This window comes from Panthera pardus, unplaced genomic scaffold (assembly GCF_024362965.1).
Source record: "Panthera pardus isolate Hobbes unplaced genomic scaffold, ASM2436296v1 HiC_scaffold_17, whole genome shotgun sequence".
NCBI classification, from domain to species: domain Eukaryota; kingdom Metazoa; phylum Chordata; class Mammalia; order Carnivora; family Felidae; genus Panthera; species Panthera pardus.
This window is the reverse complement of record NW_026526732.1, coordinates 40,854,083-40,879,567: the sequence shown is the minus strand read 5'-3', so window position 1 is coordinate 40,879,567 and position 25,485 is coordinate 40,854,083. Positions and strand designations below refer to the sequence as shown.

Sequence of the window (25,485 nt, the reverse complement as noted above, 5' to 3'; positions counted from 1 at the left end):
AGCAGCAGGCTTCAAAGAGCCTCTTCAAATACAGTAATATGGCAGAAGTGTTTAATGTCCCTGAAATATTACAAGTAATGCTGCACTTTATTCTTTGAATTTTTTTGTAATGATAAATTATACTCAGAAAACAAAGGAAAGGTGGTAATAAAATTCTTCTAAAATAGTATCTAACTTATACATAACAAAGACATTTGATGGCATTAACACAATTGAATAATAAGACAGGTGCATTTGAAATAGTTCTAAATCACTAATCATATGCAGTGAACCTTTATATACATAATTTTCTAGTGACTGTGGAGACATCTTGCAAAATACAGGATTTAACGTTAAAGACAAAGTATTCACTAGGAAATTGCCTGAAATTGTACATTAATAACAATAACAACAAAAATAGAAATTACAGGAGTCTGCTTAGTGAAGTGGTCAGTGTGGATTTAAACCCCCCAGATAATATTTTCCGGGACAGATTTTTACAACTGCCATTTCCAACTAGCTTAAGCTTTGGCACAAGTGAAGTCTTTTAAGTAGTAGTTTAAATCTTTGGTAATCATCAGTGCCTCAAAGGTAGTTTTAGAGGTAAGCTCCAGTCTTTCTTTTGAACTGCTTTTCTTGTGAACAAATAATATAAGGCCCAAATATTCCTGTGGCATAATTGTGAACCCAAATAAATGTATCTCACACTACATTGGAAGGAGGGAAGGTTTACTTTGTGCAAATTATGGTTTGCAAATCATATACATATATATTTATATATGTGTGTGTATGTATCTATCTATCGATTCATCATCTAGATATAGATATCCCTATATATCTCCATATATATGTTTGGATTTTCCTGGTAGTGTGTTTCAATGACACTTCAGTTCTCACACAATCAAGGAAAATAATCTCATTAATTGTCAGATAAAATGAGAAAGGAGAATGAGGAATCTCTCTCAAAGTACAGATAATCACTGGAGAAAAAATAGACTAAACTCTTCTGTGGGAATTAAGGGGAGCCCCTCCCCCCAATAGCTAAAGGACTAAGACTATATTTACATACTGCAGAGCCAATGTTTCTGAGTCAAATAGATTTTTCAAACTTAGGTAATGACTCTACACTCAAAGAAAAATTGCTTTGAAGAATAAAAATATAAGAACCTTATTTAAGGAGCAGTTATCTGTGTTAAAATGAAGAGATGGACTTTAGTGTCTGAAAGACTGAACTTTGATTCTTGTCTTCACCTCTTACCTACGATGTTATACTGAGTATCTTGCATTATCTCTGCCTCAGCTTCCTTGTTTATAAATGATTAAGATCTAAAGCACAACTTGCTAAAGCAAAATGTATAAAGTAGATATCAAAGAGCAGATGCCCTGCTTCGCTCAAACGATTCTTACACATTTGCCTGGCTAATTCCTCATCCTCCTACTTGAATTTAATATAACTTCAGGAAAGCCTCCTCAGATGCCCCACACTTGACTAGAATCCCCCGTGGCAGTCTCTTATAGCACCCTGTATATCTCCTCTATAATTCTTATTGCTTTAATTAATTATGTAATTAATACTATGAATTCCATGAAAGCAAAGACCATGACTTTCTTGTACTCCCTATGTCTGGTGAGTACATGTTCTGATTATCGCATACTAGATGCACAAAAAGTAATTATTAAATGTGGTACTTATCTATCCACATAAATTAATGTGAATAACATTAACTCTTGATGCTTAAATAGGTGGTATTTCAAATAATTAATAAAACACACACACACATATATATGTGTATATTAGATTATAAACATGTAAGTATACGAATTCAGAAGAGAGAATTCAGTGGAAGTTGAAATAGATAGAGAAGGCTTGATGTTTTATGCTTGGAAAGAGACCTGGGCTTTAGATGGACATAAAGGAAAGTCAGTCCATTCCAGAGATTGAAATTGCAAAATGTAAATAAGAATGTCATGCTCTTTCATAGTAACATAGAGCCAGACAAGACTCAAGCATACAGAACTTGACTAAGAGTCTTGGAAAAGAACAATTCAGAACTCTAATTCCAGAGTCTTCCTCCCTATTACCGGCTTTGCCGTCTTTGTTTTCCAGTGATTAGCAAGTGTTTGCATAGATTCTGCACTAAATATATATTTTATGAATGCATAGAAAAGAGAGAATCAAAGCACATAGGGCAAGTTCTTTCCATAACTTTTACTTTCCTTCTAACTTTTTCCCCCTCTTCTCATTCTTTAAGGAAAAATCCTCTTTCTTTTTTCTTTCTTTTAGAAATTGTAATCAGAGCACTTGTCAAGTGACAATGAACTAGAAGAAAGTTTTTGAGGGACATAGTTTTCAAATATGTGAATGTGACCTGTGAAGTTTGGGCTCACATATCTGCAAAGGAGATGACTCTAAGGTACTATGGACTCTTTCAGATAGTTTTGCTAATAAATTTCTAGTATTATATCAAATACTAGTGTTACATCAAATTGACTCTATTACCTTTATCCTTCAAAACTGAGGAAGTCTTCCTGGATTTTTCTTTTTTAATTTCTGCAAGAGGAATCATAGGGAGAAAAGTTTATAAGGAATCACAGAGAGGAAAAAAAACTGCAAGTTTTTCATGTTTTTTTTTTTTTTTTTTTACTGAGGCTTAAAGACTCAGAGGGGCTCTGAGTTGATATTCAAGACACACATATCAACTGGCACAAGTGGCCTCTAAAACACATGCAAAATATGCAAAAGATACAAAATAAGCCCACAAATTATTATCACAATTGGAAGATTATGATAGACACATAAAAGATACAAATAAAATGCTATAGGCTTTGAGGAAAGAAGATATAACAATGGTAGCTAACATTGTCTATACTATATATCATAGGGAATGCTCTCTACTGTTTGGTCATTCAATGTTCATAACAACCCTGTATGGTAGGTAGATCCTGTTACTATTTCTGTTTTTCACATGGAAGGATTAAATAACTTTTCCAAGGTCATGTGGCTCATGACAGGAGACCTGAGATATAACTGATATTTTTCTGTACTCAACCACAAAGGTACTGGCTCTTATAGCTGAATGATAAGATCAGGAAAGGCTTTGGAAGGCAGGTGATACTGAGGGAGACCTTGAAAATGGAAAAGGTTTAGAGAGATATAGATGAAATGGAGAGAAAGACACATTTTAGAAGGACAGCAGAAAGAATGGGGTGGCGTGAGCTGGTCATCTGTCCATTTGCTGAGTCACCTGTAACCAACAGAATGTAATGGAAATTATGCTATGTGATTTCCTGGGTTGATCATGAAAGATCATGCACTTTCCATCTGCTTCTCTAGGGACAGTAGCCCTGAGGAAGCGAGTTGCCATGTCAGTAATCCAACTAACACCACCATGTTGGAAAAGCTACATATACACAGCCCAGTCAATAGCTCTAAGACTATGTTTGATTACAGGCACATGAGATACCCAAGTAAAAACTGGCTACTTGATCGCTCCTAAAATTCTGACCCTCTATATCATGAGCACAGTAAAACTAGCTATAGTTTTATACTCCCTAAGTTTTGGAGTGGTCTGTACACAGAAACAGCACTTGAAACCACCAGCTAATAAATAGCAAAATATTGCAGCGTGTGATAAGTTCTCCAGCAAAGCTCCATAAACAGTGAAACTCCATAAACAACAGAGAAATGATTAATTAACTCTACTTTATAATTGAGATGGCTTTCATGAGAAGATGCCATTTGAGTATAAGGCTCCTAAATTGAGTAGAGTCTCACTGGTTAGGAAATGTCAATTTAGCAATAAAACTGGATGTAGGATATAAAACAGATGAAAAAATGCTGAGGATAGCTTCTGGAGTTGTACATGTTTACGGAAGGATAATCTGCTATCAATTGAAATGTAAAATGTAAGAAATAGAAGACTTTGGAGAAAGATATCATGTTTGTTTTGAATATATTTTGTTTCATGTAGCTACAAGACACCCAAAAAAGCAAATGTCTAGCAAATACTTGGAAATACAGGTGAACCACAGATAATTTGCAACTGTTGCAGAAGCAAAGCAACCTGCAGTCTCATTTATAAATGGAAACAAATAATACAATCAGTAAAATGAATTTTGAATGCCCCAACAAATCTTATTTACTTTATTTATACATACTGACCCTACTTAGTGAATAAACTAAGTATACAAAGGCAAAATAAACCAGAAAGTTAAAAATTATTTTCTTAATAATACAGGCAAATTGAAAAAGAGACCAATGGGTTATAATTTTTTACTTGTATGTTTCAAATCTGATCTTATATAAATTGCCAATATTGAAATATTATTCACATATTGGTGGTAATAAACTTAATTTTATAAATTTTGCTTAGCTATTGCAAGATGTTTAAAACTCACACAAACTGTGTTCAAAATAGCAGTGCAAGTCAAGTTTCAAAAACTTACTGGGTAAAAATTGTTTTAAGAGAAACATATTCGATTTCAGTAAGTTCAGGAATTTTTTTTTGATTTAAGGGCCTAAATATATCTGATCAAAATACACAAAAATAATATACCATTTGCTTTTTCTTCTAACATGGTCTTGTGGAAGATAAAATGTATTTATAACAACAGTGTTTCTTTCTAGAATTTTTTTTTAAATGTCTACAAAACAGGCAAAACAGAAGACTGAAATAATGGATAATATTGTAGCAAAGGAAATCAGCACTAGAGGTTTTCCCTAGCACAAACAAATATTTTGAACCCCAAGCAATGTGTTTAAAAATTTTTTAATGTTTATTTACTTTTTTTTTTTAAATTTTTTTTTAACATTTATTTATTTTTGAGACAGAGAGACAGAGCATGAACGGGGGAGGGGCAGAGAGAGAGGGAGACACAGAATCGGAAGCAGGCTCCAGGCTCTGAGCCATCAGCCCAGAGCCCGACGCGGGGCTCGAACTCACGGACCGCGAGATCGTGACCTGAGCTGAAGTCGGACGCTCAACCGACTGAGCCACCCAGGCGCCCCTAATGTTTATTTACTTTTGAGAGACAGAGACACATACACAGTGCGAGCATGGGAGGGCAGAGAGAGAGGGAGACACAGAATCCAAAGCAGGCTCCAGGCCCTGACTGTTAGCACAGAGCCCGACGTGGGGCTCGAACTCACAAACTGCGAGTTCATGACCTGAGCTGAAGTCAGACACTTAACTGACTGAGCCACCCAGGCACCCTTAGAGAACTCCATTTATAAGTTTAATGATACCTGATAATTTCCTGGATATGACTATTAATATACATCATATAGCATCAAAAGTATTAAAGTTGTTTCATAACGTTTCTATTCCTTCCTAAAGTGATACAATATTGTTCCTAAAGTGATTTAATTGTGATTAATTGCATGAATTTTTAAAATAGTTAATATGTGAATGATCTACATGCATCTTTGTTTTATGTTCATTTGGACATAATTTTTGACAATCAGAGATATTTTAGAAAAGGCGTTTTATAGAATTTAATACATTTTACAAACTCCAAAATATAAATTTTATGAATCAATACAGAGAAAAGCATTCTCAAGTTCTCTAAATGGTTTAAAATACTATGATTATAATTCCCATGGGGAAAAATGTAGTGTATTGATATTTATTTGATAATAAGTTTTAGTGCTCCTTAAAAGATGTTGTCAGAGTTTAATTTTACTGGGAACACTGTCCATTAACTTTGTAATTAAGTATGACATGATCAGAGGCTGTCTTGAACTTTCTCTTGGTGCTAATGATATATTGAATCATTCCCTATTCTGTGGGCTAAAGAACTTGACAAACATAATTGTAATATTTTAGAATGTTTTTCTCTAAATATCTGTTTAAGTATCCTTAATTAAAAATATTTCCAATTCAATTATATTTATATGTTGGTATCTTTTTTAATCTATTTGTTATTATTTATTTCTTAGCCTTCACATTTTTTTAAAAAAGAATATAATTTTGTAACCAACATTATCATTTACCTCTAATTGGACAGCCTAATTAAAAAGCATAATATAAAATTTGTTTGAATGACATCTGGACAATGTTGTCAGCACTTGGAGACTATGGTGAGGTATTCCTGAAATGATGTAAATAAGGCAAATTAAACTGTTCTTTGAAAGTTTAGCTATATAATCAGTACAGAGTTGGAAGGTTAGTGAGCTCAGAAAGAACCAACCATATAATACAATAAATACACAAAGAGCTTTCTTGCATTACTCAAGCACTGTAGAGATCTAGGCAAACTGGGCTGTGTTAGTATATTAAGACTGACACGGAGCACAGCATAACATTCAAAACAACTAACAGATGTAGAACTTGTTTAATACACATCTTGCAGTCCCCATGGGGGAGAAAGTCTTGTCCAGTGGATTCAGTATTCTCGCTTTTGGCCAGCTCTTCCCTACCATAGTTTAAGTTTTCAAATTATCCTAGTTGAGGGACTCTCCTAAAATCATCTAAATACCTCTTTCCTTTAAATTCTGATTGAACTTTATAATTATGATGATTTTACGCTGTGTAGTTTGGCTGCAAAAAGTAGACTCTGCACATACCTTTATATTCCGGCCCTCATTACACGCTACTAATCTGAATACTGATCAGAATTTTGGGAATTACTTCAGTGGGGTGCATTTTAGTCATTTTGGTTCATCTCTGCCCAGCTCTTGCAGAAATATTAGCAATATTCAGTGATTAAAAAAAAAATAAATATCACTTCTTTAAATATTTGGGACCCAAGATAAACTAGGACCTCCTAGGCACAGAATTAGCTACTGAGCCCTAAATCTACTACAAAAGATTTTGTTTTTCAAAGAAAACTTTATTAGCCATAAAATTTTTCTCATCTAATAATGTTTGGCCAAGATGTCAAAGTTCTCACATTTGTTTCAAGAAAAAATATCATTATAGGACTGTAATTCGCTTGGGGTCAGGCAAAGCTAAGTCTTGGTCATTCCTGCACTCACGTACAATGATACAATGTTATTTTATATTGTTAAGCATTTTACATATGATTTTGTTATGAACTGAATGTTTGTGTCCCTCCAAAATTCATATGTTGAAACCTAAAACCCAAAATAATGGTATTTGCAGGTGGGGTTTTGAAAAGTGATTAGGTCATGAGATCAGAGCCTTTTATGAATGAGATAGTGCCCCTGTAAAAGAGGCAAAAGAGAGCTGATCTGTGTCTCTGTCTCTCCTTCTCTCCCTCTCTCTCTACCAAATCAGGAATGAGGGCATCTATCTGCAAACCAGGAAGAGGACTCTCACCAGGAACCCAATTGACTGGAATATGATCTTGAACTCCCCAGCCTCCAGAACTGTGATAAATAAATTTCTGTGTATGCCGCTCAGTCTGTGGCGTTTTTGTTATAGGAACCTCAAGCTGACTGAAACAAATCTCTTTAATTTCTCACTCATTTCAGTGAGTTAGGTACTATCTACATTTCATAGATTGACAACCGAAGCTAAGAGAGGTAAAAACTTGCCCAAGATCACAGCTACTAAGCAGTAGTGGGAAACTTGAACCCAGACTATCAAACTACAAAGTTAGAGCTAAATACTATGCACTGAGAGAATAGTGGATTATAAAGTACATAGCATCTCAGATGCCTCCTCAGAATGATCAGTGAGCATGTTTGCATCATAACGTCATATCAATGTTCTCCATAACTACCCATCAGAAGCCATCTGGCACACACTAAGAATTCAGTAACTATTTATTGAATAAATTAATAAATTTTCCAAATTTTGTGCTGACTACATTTTATTAGGAAAATTACCCTTTAACATTTACATTTAAGCCCAATAATCATTATAACCACCTTCTGTGGTTAGTTATTGCCCAATTTTGCAATCCCAACCTGGCTAAGGTATCAAAGTCAAATGAAATTGTTGATATTTGACAGTTTTCCTGGGCAAAAAAAGTGTATATTTCAACCTAATATTTACCTAGCATTTTTTTTCCTGGAAGTTTAAACCTAACACTTTGCTTTTTGTTATCAAGAAATTTTAGATGGTGAATTTCCAATGTTAATAATCTGAAACATGTAAGTTTATACACTTATTTCAATGTTTAAAATAATCTCTAATGATCTATTCATTTTTAAATATAATATATTCTATTTTAACTACAATAATATTCACTATCCATAGTCTGTATTTTCTTTTGAACTTCTTTTCATAATTAGAACTCCTCTTCTATAAACACATTTATGTGAGTTCTTAGAAATTAGTCTCATTATAGTTTAAGCATTCAAACATGAAATTTATTTTATGAGATGACACACAGAAATTTTGAAGATATATAATTGAATATAAGAAAAATGTTAACTTAAAAATTATTAATATAATAGGGGCGCCTGGGTGGCTCAGTCGGTTGAGGGTCCAACTTCAGCTCAGGTCGTGATCTCGCGGTCCGTGAGTTCGAGCCCCGCGTCGGGCTCGGGGCTGATGGCTCAGAGCCTGGAGCCTGCCTCGGATTCTGTGTCCCCCTCTCTCTCTGCCCCTCCCCTGTTCATGCTCCGTCTCTCTCTGTCTCAAAAATAAATAAACGTTAAAAAATTTTTTTTTAATTATTAATATAATAAAAAGTAAGCAGGGTTTTGTATGAATCCTCCCATTATTCATGGTATAGAATCTCAAAATATAATACTTTGAAATTCATCTAATGGACTAATTTATTGAGATTTATATGCTTTTTAAAAATTGATGAACTTCAATGATTTTTAGAGCAGATTAATGTTTGCAGCAAAATTGAATGAGAAGTACACAGGGCTCGGACATACCCCCACCCTTCACACACACAGCCTCCCCTATTATCAATATCTCTCATTAGCATGATACACTTGTTATAATTCAATAAACCAATAATGATACATCATTATCAACCAAAGTCCACAATTAACATTAATATTCACTATTCGTTTTGGTCATTCTATTGATTTTGACAAGTTATAGTGACATAAATCTACCATTATAGTATGATAAAGAATAGTTTCACTGTCCTAAAAATCACTATGCTCCACTGACTCATCCCTCTCTCTTCTGAAACCTCTGACAACCAATGAACTTTCTACTATCTCCGTAATTTTACCTTTTCTAGAATATCATGTAGTTGGAGTTATACAATAAGAAGACTTTTAAGATTGGCTTTTTTCACCTAGAAGTAGAATTTAGGTTCTTCTACGTCTGTGACTTGATAGCTCATGCATTTTTAGCACTGTAAAAAATATTGTATGGATGTATCAGAGGTTAATTTTCTATACACCATGGAACAATATATCTGTTGGTTTCAAATTTTACCAACTATGAATAAAGCTGGTATAAATATTTGTATGTTCTGCATGAACATAAGTTCTTAAGTCATTTGGGCATACAATAAAAAGCATGATTGCTGGATCATATAGTAAGATTACATTTAGTTTTATAAGAAACCACCAAACTGATATCCAAAGTGGGTGTACTATTCTGTATTCCCTCTAACAATGAATAAGAGTTCCTGTTGCTTCACATACTCCTCAACATTTGATGTTTTTAGTGTTTTGAATTTCAGCCATTCCAATAAGTATGTAGTGGCATCTCATTGTTTTAATTTCTAATTTCCTAATGTGTGACATCAAACATCTTTTCATATGCTTTTTGTTATCTGTATATCTTCTTTGGTAAAGTAGCTGTTCAGATCGTTTGCCAATTTTTAAAAAGAGTTGTTTATTTTCCTATTGTTGAGTTTTAAGGGTTCTCAGTGTATTTTAGATAATAGTCCTTTATCAGATGTGTGGTTTACAAATATTTCCTCCCCTTCTGTGTCTTGTCTTCAAATTTTCTTTTTTTCTTGACAGAATCTTCTGAAGAACAGAAGTTTTTAATTTTGATGAAGTCCAACTTATGAATTTTTCATTCATGGATATTGCCTTTAATGTTGTACCTAAGAAGTCATTGCCAAAACCCAAAACCACCTAGATTTTCTTATGTTATCTTCTAGGAGTTTCATAGTTTTACATTTAGGTCTATGATGCACTTTGAGATGATTTTTTGAGAAGGTTGTAGAATCTGTGTCTAGCTACTTGTTCTGCTTCCTTTTCTCCTCCCCCCTCCCCTCCCCTTCCCCTTCTCCTTCCCCTCCTTCTCCTTCTTCCCCTTCTCCATCTCCTTCTCCTTCTCCTTCTCCTTCTCCTTCTCCTTCTTCTTCTGCTTGTGGATGTCTGATTGTTCTAGCACCACTTGTTGAGAAGGCTATACTCTCTCCATTGAACTGCTTTTGCTTTTTTTTGTCAAAGATCAGTTGACTGTATTTTTGTGGGTCTATTGCTTGGGCTCTCTCTTCTGTTCCACTGATCTATTTGTCTATTATTTCAGCAATAATAGCAATATTTCTGTGTTGTTTATTATAGCATTATAGCTACAGTTGAAGTGGTAGTGTCATTTCTCCAACTTTTTAATTCTATTGTCTTAGCTACTTTGGGTCTTTTCTTTCTCTATATAAACTGTAAAATCAGTTTGTTGATAGCCATAAATATCAGTTTGTCAATATCCACTGTGATTTTTATATGATTGTATTGAGTCTATAGATCAGTTTGGGAAGAACTGACATCTTATCAATTTTGAGTTTGCCTACCCATTAACATGAAATAACTCTCAATTATTTCATTCTTTTATTTTTTCATTTGAGTTTTGTAGTTCTCCTCATGTAAATCTTACAAGTATCCTATTAGATCTATATCTAAATGTTTCCTTTGTTGTTGCTAAGGTAAATGGTGTTGCATTATTAATTTTGTTCACTCCAATTTTTCATTGCTGGCATATAAAAGAGCAATCTACTTTTGTATATTAACCTTGTATCCTGAAACCTTGCTATAATTACTGATTAGTTCCAGGAAGCTTTTCTTGATTCCTTGGAATTTTTTTATACAGATAATCACATCATATGTTAACAAAGACAGTTTTATTTCCTCCTTCCCAGGTGGTAGAGTTTTATTCCTTTTCTTGTCTTATTTAATTAACTAGTATTTTTAGTACAATGTTGAATAGATGTGGTTAGACGTGATATCCTTGCCATTTTTCTCATCTTGGTGGGAAAGCCTTTAGCTGCTCATAGTTAACCCTGATGTTAGCTGTGGGTTTTCTGTAGATATTCTTTATCAAGTTAAGTAAGTTCTGTTGTATTTCTAGCTTGCTGAGAGTTGTGTTTTTTTTTTAATCATGAATGGGTGCTAGATTTTGTCAAGTGATTTTCTGTACCTATTGATAGGATCATGTGTTTCTTCTTTAGCTTGTTGATGTGATGAATTATATTAATTGGTTTTTCAAATGTTGAACTAGCTTTGCATACTGGAATAAATCCCGCTTGGTCATGGTATAAATTTTTTTTATTTGCTGTTTTATTTTATTTGCTTATACTTTAGATTTCCATGCTATATATTTTTTAAGAAATCTCTAATCTAACATTACTTTAAACTTAGAGATATATATACACATGGAAAAGAAAATTGAGGTTCAAGACTCCCAAAGGGGATTTAATTGAGGTAAAACAAAAGCTAATGCCATTTCAACAAACTAGAAATTCTATTTCATACAGTGCTTATCAATGTGACAAAGCGATCCCCCTACCCAAACAAGGACCTTTGTCTATTTAGATTCCTTCACTTGGGACTTCACTTAAAAGGAGGATACATTTTTTGTATTTTATAAAGATTAACTCAATCTATTTAGTAGACATTTATTCAGTGCCTCTTTTATGTTGGGAGCTGGGAAAGCACAAATGATTGCACTGAGTTCATTTAATGCCAGAATGCATCAATATGGATGATACAGACACATACACAGGGCACTGGGCCCATAGCATATGGATTAACAAACTCTAGCTGATGGAATGAGAAAAGATATCACAGAAGCACTGCCATTTGCAGTGGATTCTGAAACTGGATAAAGGGTTTGTCATCAAAGAATTGGAAAGCTATCTCCAACATAAGCAAACCATGGAGGGTGAAAGTTCATGTGGCTGGATCTCTGGATATACAAAGTCAGGAAAAAGCAGTGAGAAAAAGCTTGAAAGTCACACTGAGAATTGGTGACGAAGGGATCTACAGTATTCTACTAATGAATTTAAATTTATAGCCTTCCAATGATGAAGAGTCTTTAAAGATGCTAAATGCAAACATTCTTTCTGGTATCATGTCAATGTAATTAATCAAGTTTTGTTCATAAAAGAATATTATACATACTAAACTGACTAACAATACATAGAAAGTCATTGCAATTTTGTTTGGAAATAGTCCAAAACTGAAACCACCCACAGTTATGTTCTTCACATTCTCCTATCTCCAGAGACAATATCTTCTGTTTCATTTTTTATAGTTTCTTTTGTGTGTGTGTGTTTCAAAGGCATAATTTCTACATCTTGTGTGCCATTGTTACTGATACCTTTGGTTAAATCACATTTAGAGAATCTTCATGTCCATAAATTAAATATCCAATAGCATGCTTTGCTCCAGAGATGTATTTTTTGATTTTTAAGTATTATTTAGGTGTATATTTTGAAATGTAAACAGAATAAATACTTAAAATAAGATAATTCTTTTTAATAGATTTATATAACATTTTTATTTTATTTTTTTAATGTTTTTATTTATTTTTGATACAGAGAGAGACAAGTATGAGCAGGGGAGGAGCAGAGAGAGAGGGAGACACAGAATCCGAGGCAGGCTCCAGGCTCTGGGCTGTCAGCACAGAGCCCAACGGGGGCTTGAACTCACCGACTGTGAGATCATGACCTGAGCGGAAGTTGGACGCCCTACCGACTGAGCCACCCAGGCGCCCCTATATAACATTTTTAAACATTATCATTTTAGAATCTGAATCTGACTTCCTTGCATATACTTTTGTACAGATTGTACTTGCAATCAGAAAAATAAGTCTATGCTTCAGCATTTGGAGCAAAGAGGAAATATCTCAAGCATAAGAGATATTTTTTACAGATGAGAAATAGACAATATTATGACTGGAAGTTCCTCTAGAGATTGCTTAGTGAAATAATCTTGGCTTAGAAAAAAGGCTAGATAAGGCAGGTAACTAACCTAATGTCACTGGATAAATTATAGGAAAGGTAGACTAAGCTATACATGTTATTTTGAGATACCTCTGTGCTGCACTGTTCAAGGAGGCTGACATTTTTAACCACCATTGGCTTTCTTCAGTTTTTTTTCCCCAAGGACCACAATACAAGTGCTAACTCCAAGTTAAGAACTATTCACAATGACTTTTATTTATTTATTTATTTATTTATTTATTTATTTATTATCAAGATTTTAAGGACAATATAGATGTTTTGTATGGGTAATCTGATTAGTATCTTTTTTTTTTTCCTGGTATAAGAATCAAGTAAAAAAAACCTCACACTTTGCAAGCTATAATAATGAAAAAATTTCTTAACATATTTTGCCATTTTAGAATTCCAAAGAAGATCTGAATTAAATTTTCATTTTTAAAAAGAATTACCTTTTAATGAGTTTATACTACATCATCATTCTATGAAAAATTGGGGTGGTAATAACCAATAAGGCACAGGTAAATTTTATATAGACTGTTGATAAAATTTTCATGTTCATTCTTGAAGTTATTTCACCTAAAATGTATAATTTCATTTACAACAAGGAGAAAGTAACAATGCATTTTTATGTGGGGCTATTTCATATGATTTTTGCAATTTGATTTTTAGAGAATGGAGCTTAACAGGATGTAGCATAACAATTGGTTTTTACACAATTTTATTCAAGGTAGTGTATGCCAATTTTTTTTCGTAAATAGGTCTTTAATAGAAAATTGATTTATAAATGAAGGAAAAGTCAGTAAAAAGAACAAAAAGTCACGGAAAACAACCCTTGTTCTAACCAGTAAACTTTGCTACATAGTTTATAATCTACTTTCTACTAAAGATTTCTAAGGAAAAAAAAAAAAGATCCAACCCATATATGGCTTCAGGATAATAACAAGAGTGGAAGGAAATATTAATAGAAAAATAAGACATAATTAGCAGCTTGATATACTTGAGCTTGTAAGGAGGCATTTTCATGATGTGTTGTATGGTAAATATTATGATGCATTTCCACATTCCTTTATACAATGTAGCCTAGGGTATCAAAGAGACAAACAAAGTTGATTTTTCTCACTGGTGAACAAAATATTAAATTCCAAATATCTATGTTAAATAATTAAAAAATATTTTTACGTGCCAAATCTGGGTGATAGTTATTGAAATTATATATTAGGAAAAATAAGATCTGTAAGAGAATTTCACTATGAGGAGAATAAAAATGGCATATTACAGATTTAAGGATGACTTAAGGAACTAACAACCTAATATTAAGACGTAGATAATAAGAATGCATATTTTCACTGTTTTAAAATTATAAAATTATATTAAGTATTGATAAAAGACATCTGAAGTTCATTACCATTAAATTCACAGATCATATGACAACTTTCTTCATATTTACAATTAGATTTGACTGGGCTTTAAGAAATGGTTCAAAATTGCATTCTATTATTTTTACATGAAGCTTCGTTTCAAGGTAAATCAAGAGAAGGTTTGAGACTTATGAGTGAAGCAAGAGCACACATTTGATGTAAAAATGTTACTTTTAAGAAACTAAAAGATTGGTAATATTTCCATTAAGAAACTACTTTGAGGGGCGCCTGGGTGGCTCAGTCAGTTGGGCGGCCGACTTCGGCTCGGGTCATGATCTCGCCGTCCGTGAGTTCGAGCCCCACGTCGGTCTGTGTGCTGACAGCTCAGAGCCTCCTGGAGCCTGTTTCGGATTCTGTGTCTCCCTCTCTCTCTGACCCTCCCCCGTTCATGCTCTGTCTCTCTCTGTCTCAAAAATAAATAAACGTTAAAAAAAAAAAAATAAAAAAAAAAAAAAGAAACTACTTTGATAAATCATGGTAAGAGTAAAATGCAGGCATAGTAGGAACGACACATTGCTTTAGGGTATGTTGTCTGTTCTGATAATTTCCAGTAATTAAGTTCAACTATATACCAGTATCTCTGACCTGCAGTTAATAAGGTTACGTGGTGTTAAGATTGGTGACCCCAGTATGAAGTGTAAGGGGAGGTTCCTAGGGCAATCTTGAAGTGTTAGTGTGCCTCTTCATAAAATGCTCAGAATCTCTAAAAAAAATTGGTCACAGAAGCTAGATAGGCAGATGAATAATTCATTTTCATGATAATGGAAAGGCAGAATACCTGCATGGAAACAGAAATTGGGCATTACCATGATTTCCCTGTGTGACCTGTACTTGCCTCTAGTATATCCTGCATAAAGTAAGAGTGATCAAGTCACACATTAGCTTTTTAGAGAAAATGGATCATTAATAACAAAGAAGCTTTAACTTTGAGAGAAAAAGGTACAGCACAATGTGTCTCATAGCATCACCTCCAAATCTTGTCAACAGCATTGACACACATTTTTCCTTTATTGGGCTGGAATTCTCTTTGGCACTGAATGGCATTCCTACTAATACATGTGTGAATCACATGAACCAAATGTTTCATGGCAGAATGTGGCACCCTGCAGGAGATCAATGTAACAATACAAATTTCTTCTGAATAGATGTTGTTCTGCTGTGATGAGTAAGATTTAGATTTGTCTGCTTATTAAAAGGAATTTCCTATACATAAGATAAAATAATTGTAAGAACATTCTAAAAGTATTAAATAAAATAAGAGTAAGAAGTGAAATGTGGGGGTGCCTGGGTGGCTCAGTCAGTTAAGCGTCCGATTCTTGGTTTTGGCTCCAGTCATGACCTCACAGTCGGTGGGGTCAAGCCCTACGTAGAGCTCTGTGCTGACAGCACAGAGCCTGTTTCTCCCTCTCTCTGCCCCTCCCCTAGGCATGCTCTCTCTCTCTCTGAAAAATAAATAAACGTAAAAAAAAAAGTGATATGTGCTATGTGAGCAAGAGGGACAGTGGAGAATTGCTAAAGATTCTCTCAAAAATATATAAAATACACAAATATGCAGAGTATACTCATTTTCACATGCTGTATAAGCTCCACATGTAAACCATCTTCTCTCTGTAGCCCACCTCATGTTCCTCACACCCATTCCCCAGCGCCTAGTCTGTTGTGGGCGCTCAATAAATATTAAACAATCAAAGCACAAACTGTTGTCAAAAAGTTTGGAATTCACAGGAATCAATAGTATTGTTATCATTTAACATTTATTGAGGGTCAACAGCATGACTTAGTCCACATGTGCAAATGGGGTATTTTATAATCACACATTAAGCAAATAGTTAAATACAACTTGTATTAACTAAACTTTCAATTTTACTCCATTGATCTTAAACATAATACTAATCTTTTAAAAATAATGTTAACACACCACAAAATATAAACATTACTTATTTAAATAAATAATTTTCTGTCAGGAAATCATTACTCTTATTGTTAACATTCACTTGAAAATATGGGATAAATCTACAAGTACACATCACATATTCTAGGTAGACCAGTGCATATACAAAGAACAGAAGAATCTGAAAAGATGAGTGAAGACAATGACAAAAACACAAAGCATGTATTAGCATTTGGGTTTCACCTGCTGTTATGACAACTTAAAACACTAATACAATTATGTAGGGCACCATTGTTTACAAAATAGAATCAAAGGCAAAGAAAGACAGAAATTCTACAGGTGAACATAAATTAGCATGTTTGTGAATTCAGAAACATTTCTTAATTTAAGGCAAGGCAGAATTTTTTTATTATAGGAAAGGAACTGCATTGGATACATTTATGAACCACATGTTCCAGTTTTATCCTGAATAAAATGATTACTAATTGTGTTAAGATTTATTCTTGTGGTAAATAGGCATGTAAATTCTATTTAATCTTTTTTTGTGAATATTTTCCTGTCATGTTTCTATTTAATGATTTTGAAGTGATTTTTAATTGTTAAGAGAATGGAAAACTGTACTTAATATGTCTGTAGTGAAACTTTCAGTTTATTTTTAGGATACTGAAGTATCTATAGGTATTCAAGTTTATAGTGTGGTTTCCCTTAGCATTTGAATCTCTAAGTCTTAGAACTGTAAGTCCTTCTAGACTAGCCTTCCCTTAAAGAAGAAATAGACTCTATATTCTGTTGTAAGGAAACACCACTTAAAAACTTTGTTGAATAGAAAATTTTACACTTGGAAGCAGTAAGAGATCATCTAATTCAGCTCCATAGTTGTAAAAATAAGAAAGGAAATGATAGGCCTAATGTTTCTATATTTAGAATCATTTATTGTATTAATTGGGCAACTGTTTAACTTTCTCTTTCATTGTAAGTTTTTAAAGAAATTCACAATAGTTGCAATTACTACAATTTAATTTTTCAATATGTTTATCCATATGATAACTGTTCACTGCAGGCAATTTTGTTTATGTAACAACACCATCAGCAAAGATCATAACAACATGATGTCGTTAATGAATAGCACATATTTAATTATTATTTTTTCTCTACTAGTTCCACTTTAAAACTGAAGAATTTAATCACTTATGTCCTGGTTTCTGAAATATGACAAACTTCACTAATTGAAATCATATTTTGATGAACTAAAATATTCTTTTAATTGCACAATATTTAGAGGCCATGTTCATTCAAATCTGGATCACCTAATAGTCCTTTCTTCAAAAATCCCTCGGTTTTCATTCAACCCACAGATATCATTGAACACATACTGTATTCCAGCACTGTTACAGACTTCTAGAACGGACTCTTAAAGAAGACTTTAAGTGAAGTCATGCATATGTGTGAATGAATGAAAGAAAAGGAAAAATGATTTGCAAGTGATTGAATTTATTACTATTTCCTTTACCTTCTCACTGTTGGATTTAAGTCACTTTGAAGGAAGACAATTAAAAATAGAGAGATGCTGTGACTCCAATCTAGAGTTCAGATCTTCAAAGTTAATTGTATTTTTTAAATTAATTGTCTTGATTGATGTCCTTCCCTGCCCCAGGAAGTAGCAAGCCAGTGGATGCTTCCTTAGAGTGACTGTTTTGCTTATCTGTCTAGTAACAAACAAATATTACTAAAAATTTTCTTCTGAATGAAAGCAAGATTGAAAAGAGAAATGTAAGTGGGATATAGGAAGCAGGTCAATTTAGAAAATTCAATTTAGAAAATGAATACCAAGGAGCAAAATGTTCACTAATTATAAGAAGTTAAATATCAACAAATGAATAAGTTAAGCTTAATGAAACATGATGTACTTTCTCTAGATGTAATATAGAATATCTAAAGATGAATTCTCATATGGTATCACACAGCACCTAGCAAATGTTGTAAGGTTTTATCTTTGGCATTCCTTAGCTCTCACTACAAGGATAGCAACATTTATTGTATTAAACATTTGTATCTCTTGATACTTCTAGGTAACTGATTTCTAAACAAGGAGGAATAATTAATGGTGGTGGTTGTGTGTGTGTGTGTGTGTGTGTGTGTGTGTGTGTACATCTTTAAAGGTACACCTTTAAAGTAGAGAAATTATTTATAAAGTGTTTCCTTATACTCAAAATTCCAGTCCAGCCATTTTAAGATCTTCACAAAAAGAATAACTAAAAAAACACATGGTTCATCATGAGTTAGAGATAAAATAGAGTTACATTTTTGGACTTTTGCAGAAGTTAGATTAACTAAATTTCTACTTCTTACGTGATATGATGTCTAGTTTACTACATTATGTTAAAATAAAATTCATGCCACCTTTCACTCTATGAATTTCCCATAATGTGAAGTTTAGTTTAATCAATGTGTCCTGAGTACAATTATAATTCAGACCAAGTACAGAGGTTCAATATACACAATTTTATATAGATCACCAAGTGTATTTTAAATCTAGTAAGAGTTTGTAAATAATATTTTTCCCAAGTGCAAGTTTGTAAGTACAAGCTTAAATGAATAAAAATGACTTTAAAAACTATTTAATCATACTTCAATGCCTTATATACTAGTTTTAGATTATTTATACTTCTACAGATAACTAAAAACTGCAGAAGTACAAAATAGATTTAAAGCCTCATCTTATGAATAAATTTTAGAATACTCTGATGAAATCTGTAGAATATCATCGACTTAATTTTACATAAACTTTTGATTTTTTAAATCACAAAATATATTTTTCATATCAATGATTAGTCATAGACATATCATCTCAAAAATACGCAATTTACCCAAATATTCTATTTCTTATGGTATTTATAGTTGAACTATATGAAGCTATTGCTTTACGATATTGAAATTGAAATGATTTACTAAGTCAATATAAAAAGAGCCATTGAAAGAACCTCATTTTTTATACAAGCTAAAAGCCTAAGATTTTATATGATAAAAGGTATCTTTCATAAAAAAATGAATTGTAAAATTATCTGAAGAAGTAAGTTCACATTTCTAAGAACCAATTCTAGTCTCCTACCTACCTGAGGAAACATTATAGAATTAATGAAACTGACACCAACATGCAGGTAAGAAAAATAAACAATCTGTGTTTAAATCACTTATTTTTTAGGTACAAGTACTAGTGTTGGGCATTTTACACTGTTGTCAGTCTTCTCTTAATATGCTTTGGCTCTAAAAGCAAAGCTACAAATGCCAAAGATGAGCAATGAACACCTTTATACTAGAAGAAAAAAAACTATGAAACAGTTAAATTGACACGGTTTGATAGTTTATCTCACCTGTCGTAAAGTTGATTTGATAAGGAAATATGCTCATGTAAGGACTGTGCAATTATCTAGGAATTTATCATTTTCCATATCTTTTCCCATGTTTTCTTGTTTGAGCTCTACATCTTGTTGAATAGACAGGTCAGATAGAAGTCATTCCGTTTTTGTTCTTTTTTCTTTCCCCCAGAAGAAATTTAGGCTCAGGGCCTTCCTTGCCTAAGTGAACGAGTTAAAACTGGATGTCGTACCATTCCTCTGCTTTCTTTGGCAGAGATGGAAATATCCACATCAAATGAAGTTGATAGAAACATTCTGTTGAATTCTAAAATTTCAGGAAGTCCCCAGAAGCCAAAATTGATTTGAAAACTTTTCAATATAATTGTAATCTGATTTTGTTTTGAAAAGCCCAAGGAAATAAATATTTGACCAATCATTTAACTTAGTTGAATTCGTAACTTTAACTTCTCTGAAATGTGAGAAATTAAAGGATTTTCTTGATCTGTTCATATCAAAAATGCTAAATTTTTGATAATAGGAACTTAATTACTCGCAAATTTCAGAGGAAAAATTATGTTGATTTCACTCTTGACAAAAGTATTACTAGTTCTGTTTTATTACAATAACTAGTAAATATGATAGATGAAAAAACAAACAGTGGGGGAATCATAAATAAAATTATTAGCACGCTAAGCTCTAACAGAAGGCCCAACATCACTTTAAATATTTTCACTCTACTCTTGCATTTCTATCAAGCAAATTTTGGAGTGATATATGTACTATATAGCTGCATAAATAAAAATAAAATGCATTACTTATAACATTATGATTTTTAATATTAAAATTTCAGACCTCTTGGGAGAATCACTTGCTGAAGTCACAATATAAGCTCAAATAATTTACTTTTGGTGTTTTTTCCCCTTTAAGTGTTACATACTATTTTTTAAGCATTAGATGTTGTTTTTGCATCAGTTGAATTGTGCCATCTTTATTCTTTAAACTATGATCAGTAAGGTGGTGGTAAAAGCACAAAGCAAACAGAAAAATGTCTACCAGTTACCCCAGATCATTTCCTTGTTCCCAATCATCTTCAGCATTTTCCCTGATATAATTAAGAAGTCTGGAGTTTTCCTGCTCTGAACTTATACTCAAAGTTTAGTTACACAAAAGAACAAAAACCCAGATTGCTGCCTCACATCCTCCCTGAAACAGAAAAGCATGCAAGGACAGTGATAGAGAGCAATAGATAGAACGGTTATTGTCTTCCTCCTGTCTGAATCCAGTGCTTTCCTCCTCATGTTGTTGTCTTTCTAAAGAAGATAATGTCAACCTCCTTCATTTTTTTTTACCTTGCTCCACTGTCTTGGTTGTTTTCTCTTCCTTCTTTCCAGGTACAGCTGCAAGGCAGAGATAAGGTTTAAATAAAAGTTCCAGATGGAAATGCTGCTTCTGCTCAAAAATGCATTTTGTAACTCATTCGTTGCCAGCTCTTTCTTCTAAACAAGCTATTTTAGAGTTTTTCAACTTTTCTCATTTCTCTATAAACCAGTTGAAACCGATTTCAAATTGAATGTTAAAGAATTAGAGAAAAAAGAAATAATTTCTTGGCTTCTGACTAGTTTTTCCATACCCCTTTCTACTTTCTCCTTTTATACTCTACTTTGATAAACAAGCTCTACAAGGAATTCTACTTGTCAAGACTATGATTAATCGATTTACAATCCAGGTTATTGCTGGAGTCATTCAGAGTCTTGAAAATGTCAACTAGATGCTGTTTTAAATTCAAGCTTAACTTAATCAACTGAAAGGACAGTGTAGTCATGCTTGAGATTCATTTAAATGTTAAATAAAGTCATCCAAAATCACAGGTAACCAAAAGAGAAATAAGATGCTGTTTATCCTGAACTATGCTTTCTTTAAGATTTATTGCTTTCAATGGACTACTCACTGTCTACCTATTTATACATCAAAACACTAGAAATTATTCACTCAAAATCAGTATACCCCACTGAAATAATTGATTCAAGTAAGGATCTTCAGAGGATACTAGCAGCTGTTTGATGAAGATGAGTGAGGGGACTGAATATTGCCATCACACCCAAGTATCGCCCCACAGAGCTGCACGGAGAAAAATGCAACTTTGAAATGAAGCAATGTGGTTGTCACCAACACAACCACTGATGAAACTTAGAACCATTCATTCATAATGGGACATCCGGACATTCTGACTTCTTAATGATATGCAGTGTCATGTACTCTGAAGTGTTCTTGCCAAAGCATCCAACTAGTCAACTGGAATCCAGTTAAGCCAAAGATTTAGCTTTCAGTTTAATCAAATACAGTATATAAAAATATATATTGAATAATATTCTGAAGAAATAATCAAAGCAATCAAAAATGTCTACAGTGTAACTGGCCATGATCTTTTCAACAAAAATGTCATGAACCGGGGGGGGGGGGGTAACATAACTTTTTTTTACAGAAACTTGCTAAATTTACTCATTAGTCATAATAGTTTAGTTGTAGACCTTTTTGATTGTTTCAAGTAGATAATAATTTCATTAGTAAGTAATGAGTTTTATTCATTACTTTTCTATTCTTGTACATATTATTTCGTTTTCTCACCTTATTTCACTGGCTAAAATATCTATACAATATGTAATAGAAGTGGTAATAACAGACATCCTTGTGTTGTTCTAATTCTCAGTTGGAAATCTTTCCATTTTTCTCCATTGAGTGTGATATTTGCCAATGGTTTGTAGGTATCTTATCAGATTAAGGAAGTTTCTTTCTACTCTAGGGACGAATTATATCAAATGCATTTACTATGATGAATGTAATTTCCCTTTATTCTATTAACCTGGTTAATTACATTCATTTTTTTTTAAAGATTGTATTCCCAAAACAAAACCAACCTTAAGACATTTTATCCTTCATGCATATTTTCAGACTTGATCTGCTAATATTTTGTTTAGGCCTATCCTTCTATGTTCACAAAGAAGGTAGCATGCATGTTTCTTTTTTATTTCTTGTTAAGTTTTAGCACCAAGGTTATTCTAGCTCCATAAAATAAGTGAATTTTTTCTCTTTTTAGATTCCTGGAAGGTTTAGTGTAAGATTAGTGTTAATTTTTCCTTAAATTCTTGAAAGAATTCACCAGTGAAGCTATCTGACTAGAAATTTCTTTGGGGAAGAATTATTAATTATGGATTCAAAATATGAATCTGTATTTATGGATTTGAATTATGGATTCAAATATGGATTATGGATTCAAAATATGAGTCCATTTATTGGAAAACGTTCTTATTTTTAATTTTCTGTAGGATCTGTAATGATGCCTATTTTTAATTTTCTGATATTGATGTTTGGTGCTTTCTCTTTTTTTCCTAAATAAGTTTTCATAACAGTCTATCAGCTTTGTTAGGTTTTATGGAGACTCTAACTTTGACTGCTTTGCTTTCCCTATTGTACAACTTAATTTACTACTTCATTAGCCTTTATTATTACATTTTTTAATTTCTTTTCCTTCAGATTTCTTTGGGTTTAATTTTCTGTATTAAAAAATTATTGGCTTTCTGGATATTCGATTTTCAGATTTTTTACTTTTCTAATGAATATCGTTAAAGTGTGTAAGTTTTACCCTAACACTGTTTAACTGCATCCCAAGTTTCAATGTAATGCTTTTGTCATACATTAGATCAACATATATCCAAAATTTACTGTCATTTTTTTTCTTTGATACATGGGATATTTAGAAACGTATTGCTTGCATTTATTACAGTATCTAGCATTGTTCCTAATATAACAAGTGATTAATATATTTTTGCTTAGCAATTAAATGTGCTAATTGACAAACAATATGTCTTAATACGAAATGTTTTGCATTGAGAGGGAAAATCGGTAAGCTTTGGTATTAGTGGTTTTCTAGGAATAGGACTGATTTTAGGTGTAGCCAATAAGATGTGAAGAAAGACAGAGGAGCAAAAAATCCTTAGGTATGCATAGAGGAAAGTGAACAAATTAATCTGAAGCAGAGGTTTCCCCAAAGTAGATATGGAATAATCTAAAAATAGAAGATAGGGCCGATTATAGAAGGCCTTGAATTCCAAACTAGAGTCAGAATTTACTTTATTTACATAAAGGAGCTAGTAAAATGTGTGGTACATTAGTGGAAATGAAACACTGATAATTTGTAATTATAATAAAGCCCATGGGTATATAGTCTTATTCATAATTATTTTGTTCAGAAGACTCATTATAAATATTGTATAGCAAATATGTAGTTGTCAGCTTATTTTATTTTAATCCTTTGAAAAGTAAATATCTCTAAGTAAACAATTTGTGATTTACACAAAAAGAACAAGTTTCTTTCCAATGATGGGTTCTACATTCATATTCAATAAAGGAGGATAGTCCCCTTTATAGTAGTTTTTTGTTACTCAGAAAAGGTCACTGAAAATATTGATTATCTGTACAGAAAATAACACATTTTGCATGAAATGATGATCCTTTCACTTCTACTTCTGATGTAAAATTCATCAAGCCTAATCCTATGGAGAGTAAACTTTAGAAATAAATAGCTCATCTAAGTAAGTGGATTTTCTAACTTCCTGGAATCAAAAGAAGACCTTAATCAATTTCTTTTTCTGTGCTACAGGGTACCTGAAATCTCCTTTGGTCCTGAGAGAAATTCTCTTTGCTCTACATTTGGAAGGATTTACTTTAGGGTGAAAAGTAGATTTATATTGCACTTCTTCAGAGATCCCAACTAATATAAAGGAAACAAAGCAACTAACACTCTTATAAAGTAATGCCTGAATTAGGAATAGTCCTAGCTAAACTATGAGATGGAGAAGTTACTTTCCTGTAGCTGCAGGCTTTTACTTCATTATTCTCCCCTTCAATTTCCTTCAGGGATCCACTTCTCCAGTACAATTTAATCTCTCCTTTCTTGACCTTAATCAGTCTTAAGGCTCTGATGTGTTCCCATTAGCAGTAAGGGCTTGTACATAAGCAATGAAGCTTACTTGGAGATGGGATATATTAGAATCCTGGTAAAAAAGTGAGGAGTGGTGGGAAAGTATTTATAGTTTGAAAAGTCCCCCACATGACATTTATACATTACTTCAGGGATGTAGACCTACAGCCTTAGCATGATAAACTATTATTTTCAAGGATACAAGAATGCAATGTTATCTGCCCAAGGGTTGATCAGATTTTAAAGGTAGTGCATAGAGATGTCACTGACTGAAACAACGGAACAAATCATTAATTGTGGAATAAAAAGTCTTACACCTTGGGTACAAAGGTCCTTGGATATATGTTATAGTGGAGAGACAGGAAAGAGAGGCTTCTCATCAATTCTCAAATGATGCTAACTAATTAATGTATTCACAAGACCATCCTTTCCTTCTACCATCTTTCCTGAATTTTACATCATATTCCTGAATTTGGAATTATGAGCAATATGGTATTTGTTGTAGCATTCAAAGCAGGGAATACCTGAAAATGAAGTTGAGAAGGAATATAAGGGTCAGATCTTGAGGGATTTATGTCATTTTAACAAGGTTGGACTTTATTTCATGGTCAACTTGGAAAAAGACAGTTTTAAATTGAATGACTTGTTCAGTTTTATAACTTTAATAACTTACTATGACTATGGGGAAATTCTGGTAAAATGAATATTAGTGAAATAAAAATAAAGAGCCTAAGGGCAGTAGTGAGTTCATTACAGTGGTTCAAGCAAAAGATAGTGAAGGCTTAAATTAAGATGAAAGTCACAGTT

The 25,485-nt window shown here is 32.9% G+C and overlaps 1 protein-coding gene and 1 long non-coding RNA gene across 2 annotated transcripts in view; one reads left to right on the top strand and one right to left on the bottom strand.

Annotated features, from left to right (window-relative positions):
• The window catches only part of LOC109248496 (uncharacterized), a 67,883-nt gene extending 60,541 nt beyond the window's left edge, over positions 1-7,342 (top strand). The window contains exon 3 of the long non-coding RNA XR_008422902.1: positions 7,218-7,342. This is a non-coding gene — a long non-coding RNA (uncharacterized LOC109248496). The remainder of the gene's footprint in view (positions 1-7,217) is intronic.
• Positions 1-25,485, bottom strand: part of TRDN (triadin) — a 388,796-nt gene that overhangs the window by 97,884 nt on the left and 265,427 nt on the right. The window contains exons 22-23 of the mRNA XM_053904527.1: positions 21,050-21,097; positions 2,480-2,530 (exon numbers count right to left, since the gene is read on the bottom strand). Of these exons, the coding sequence (XP_053760502.1) occupies positions 2,480-2,530; positions 21,050-21,097 (99 nt within the window). The remainder of the gene's footprint in view (positions 1-2,479; positions 2,531-21,049; positions 21,098-25,485) is intronic.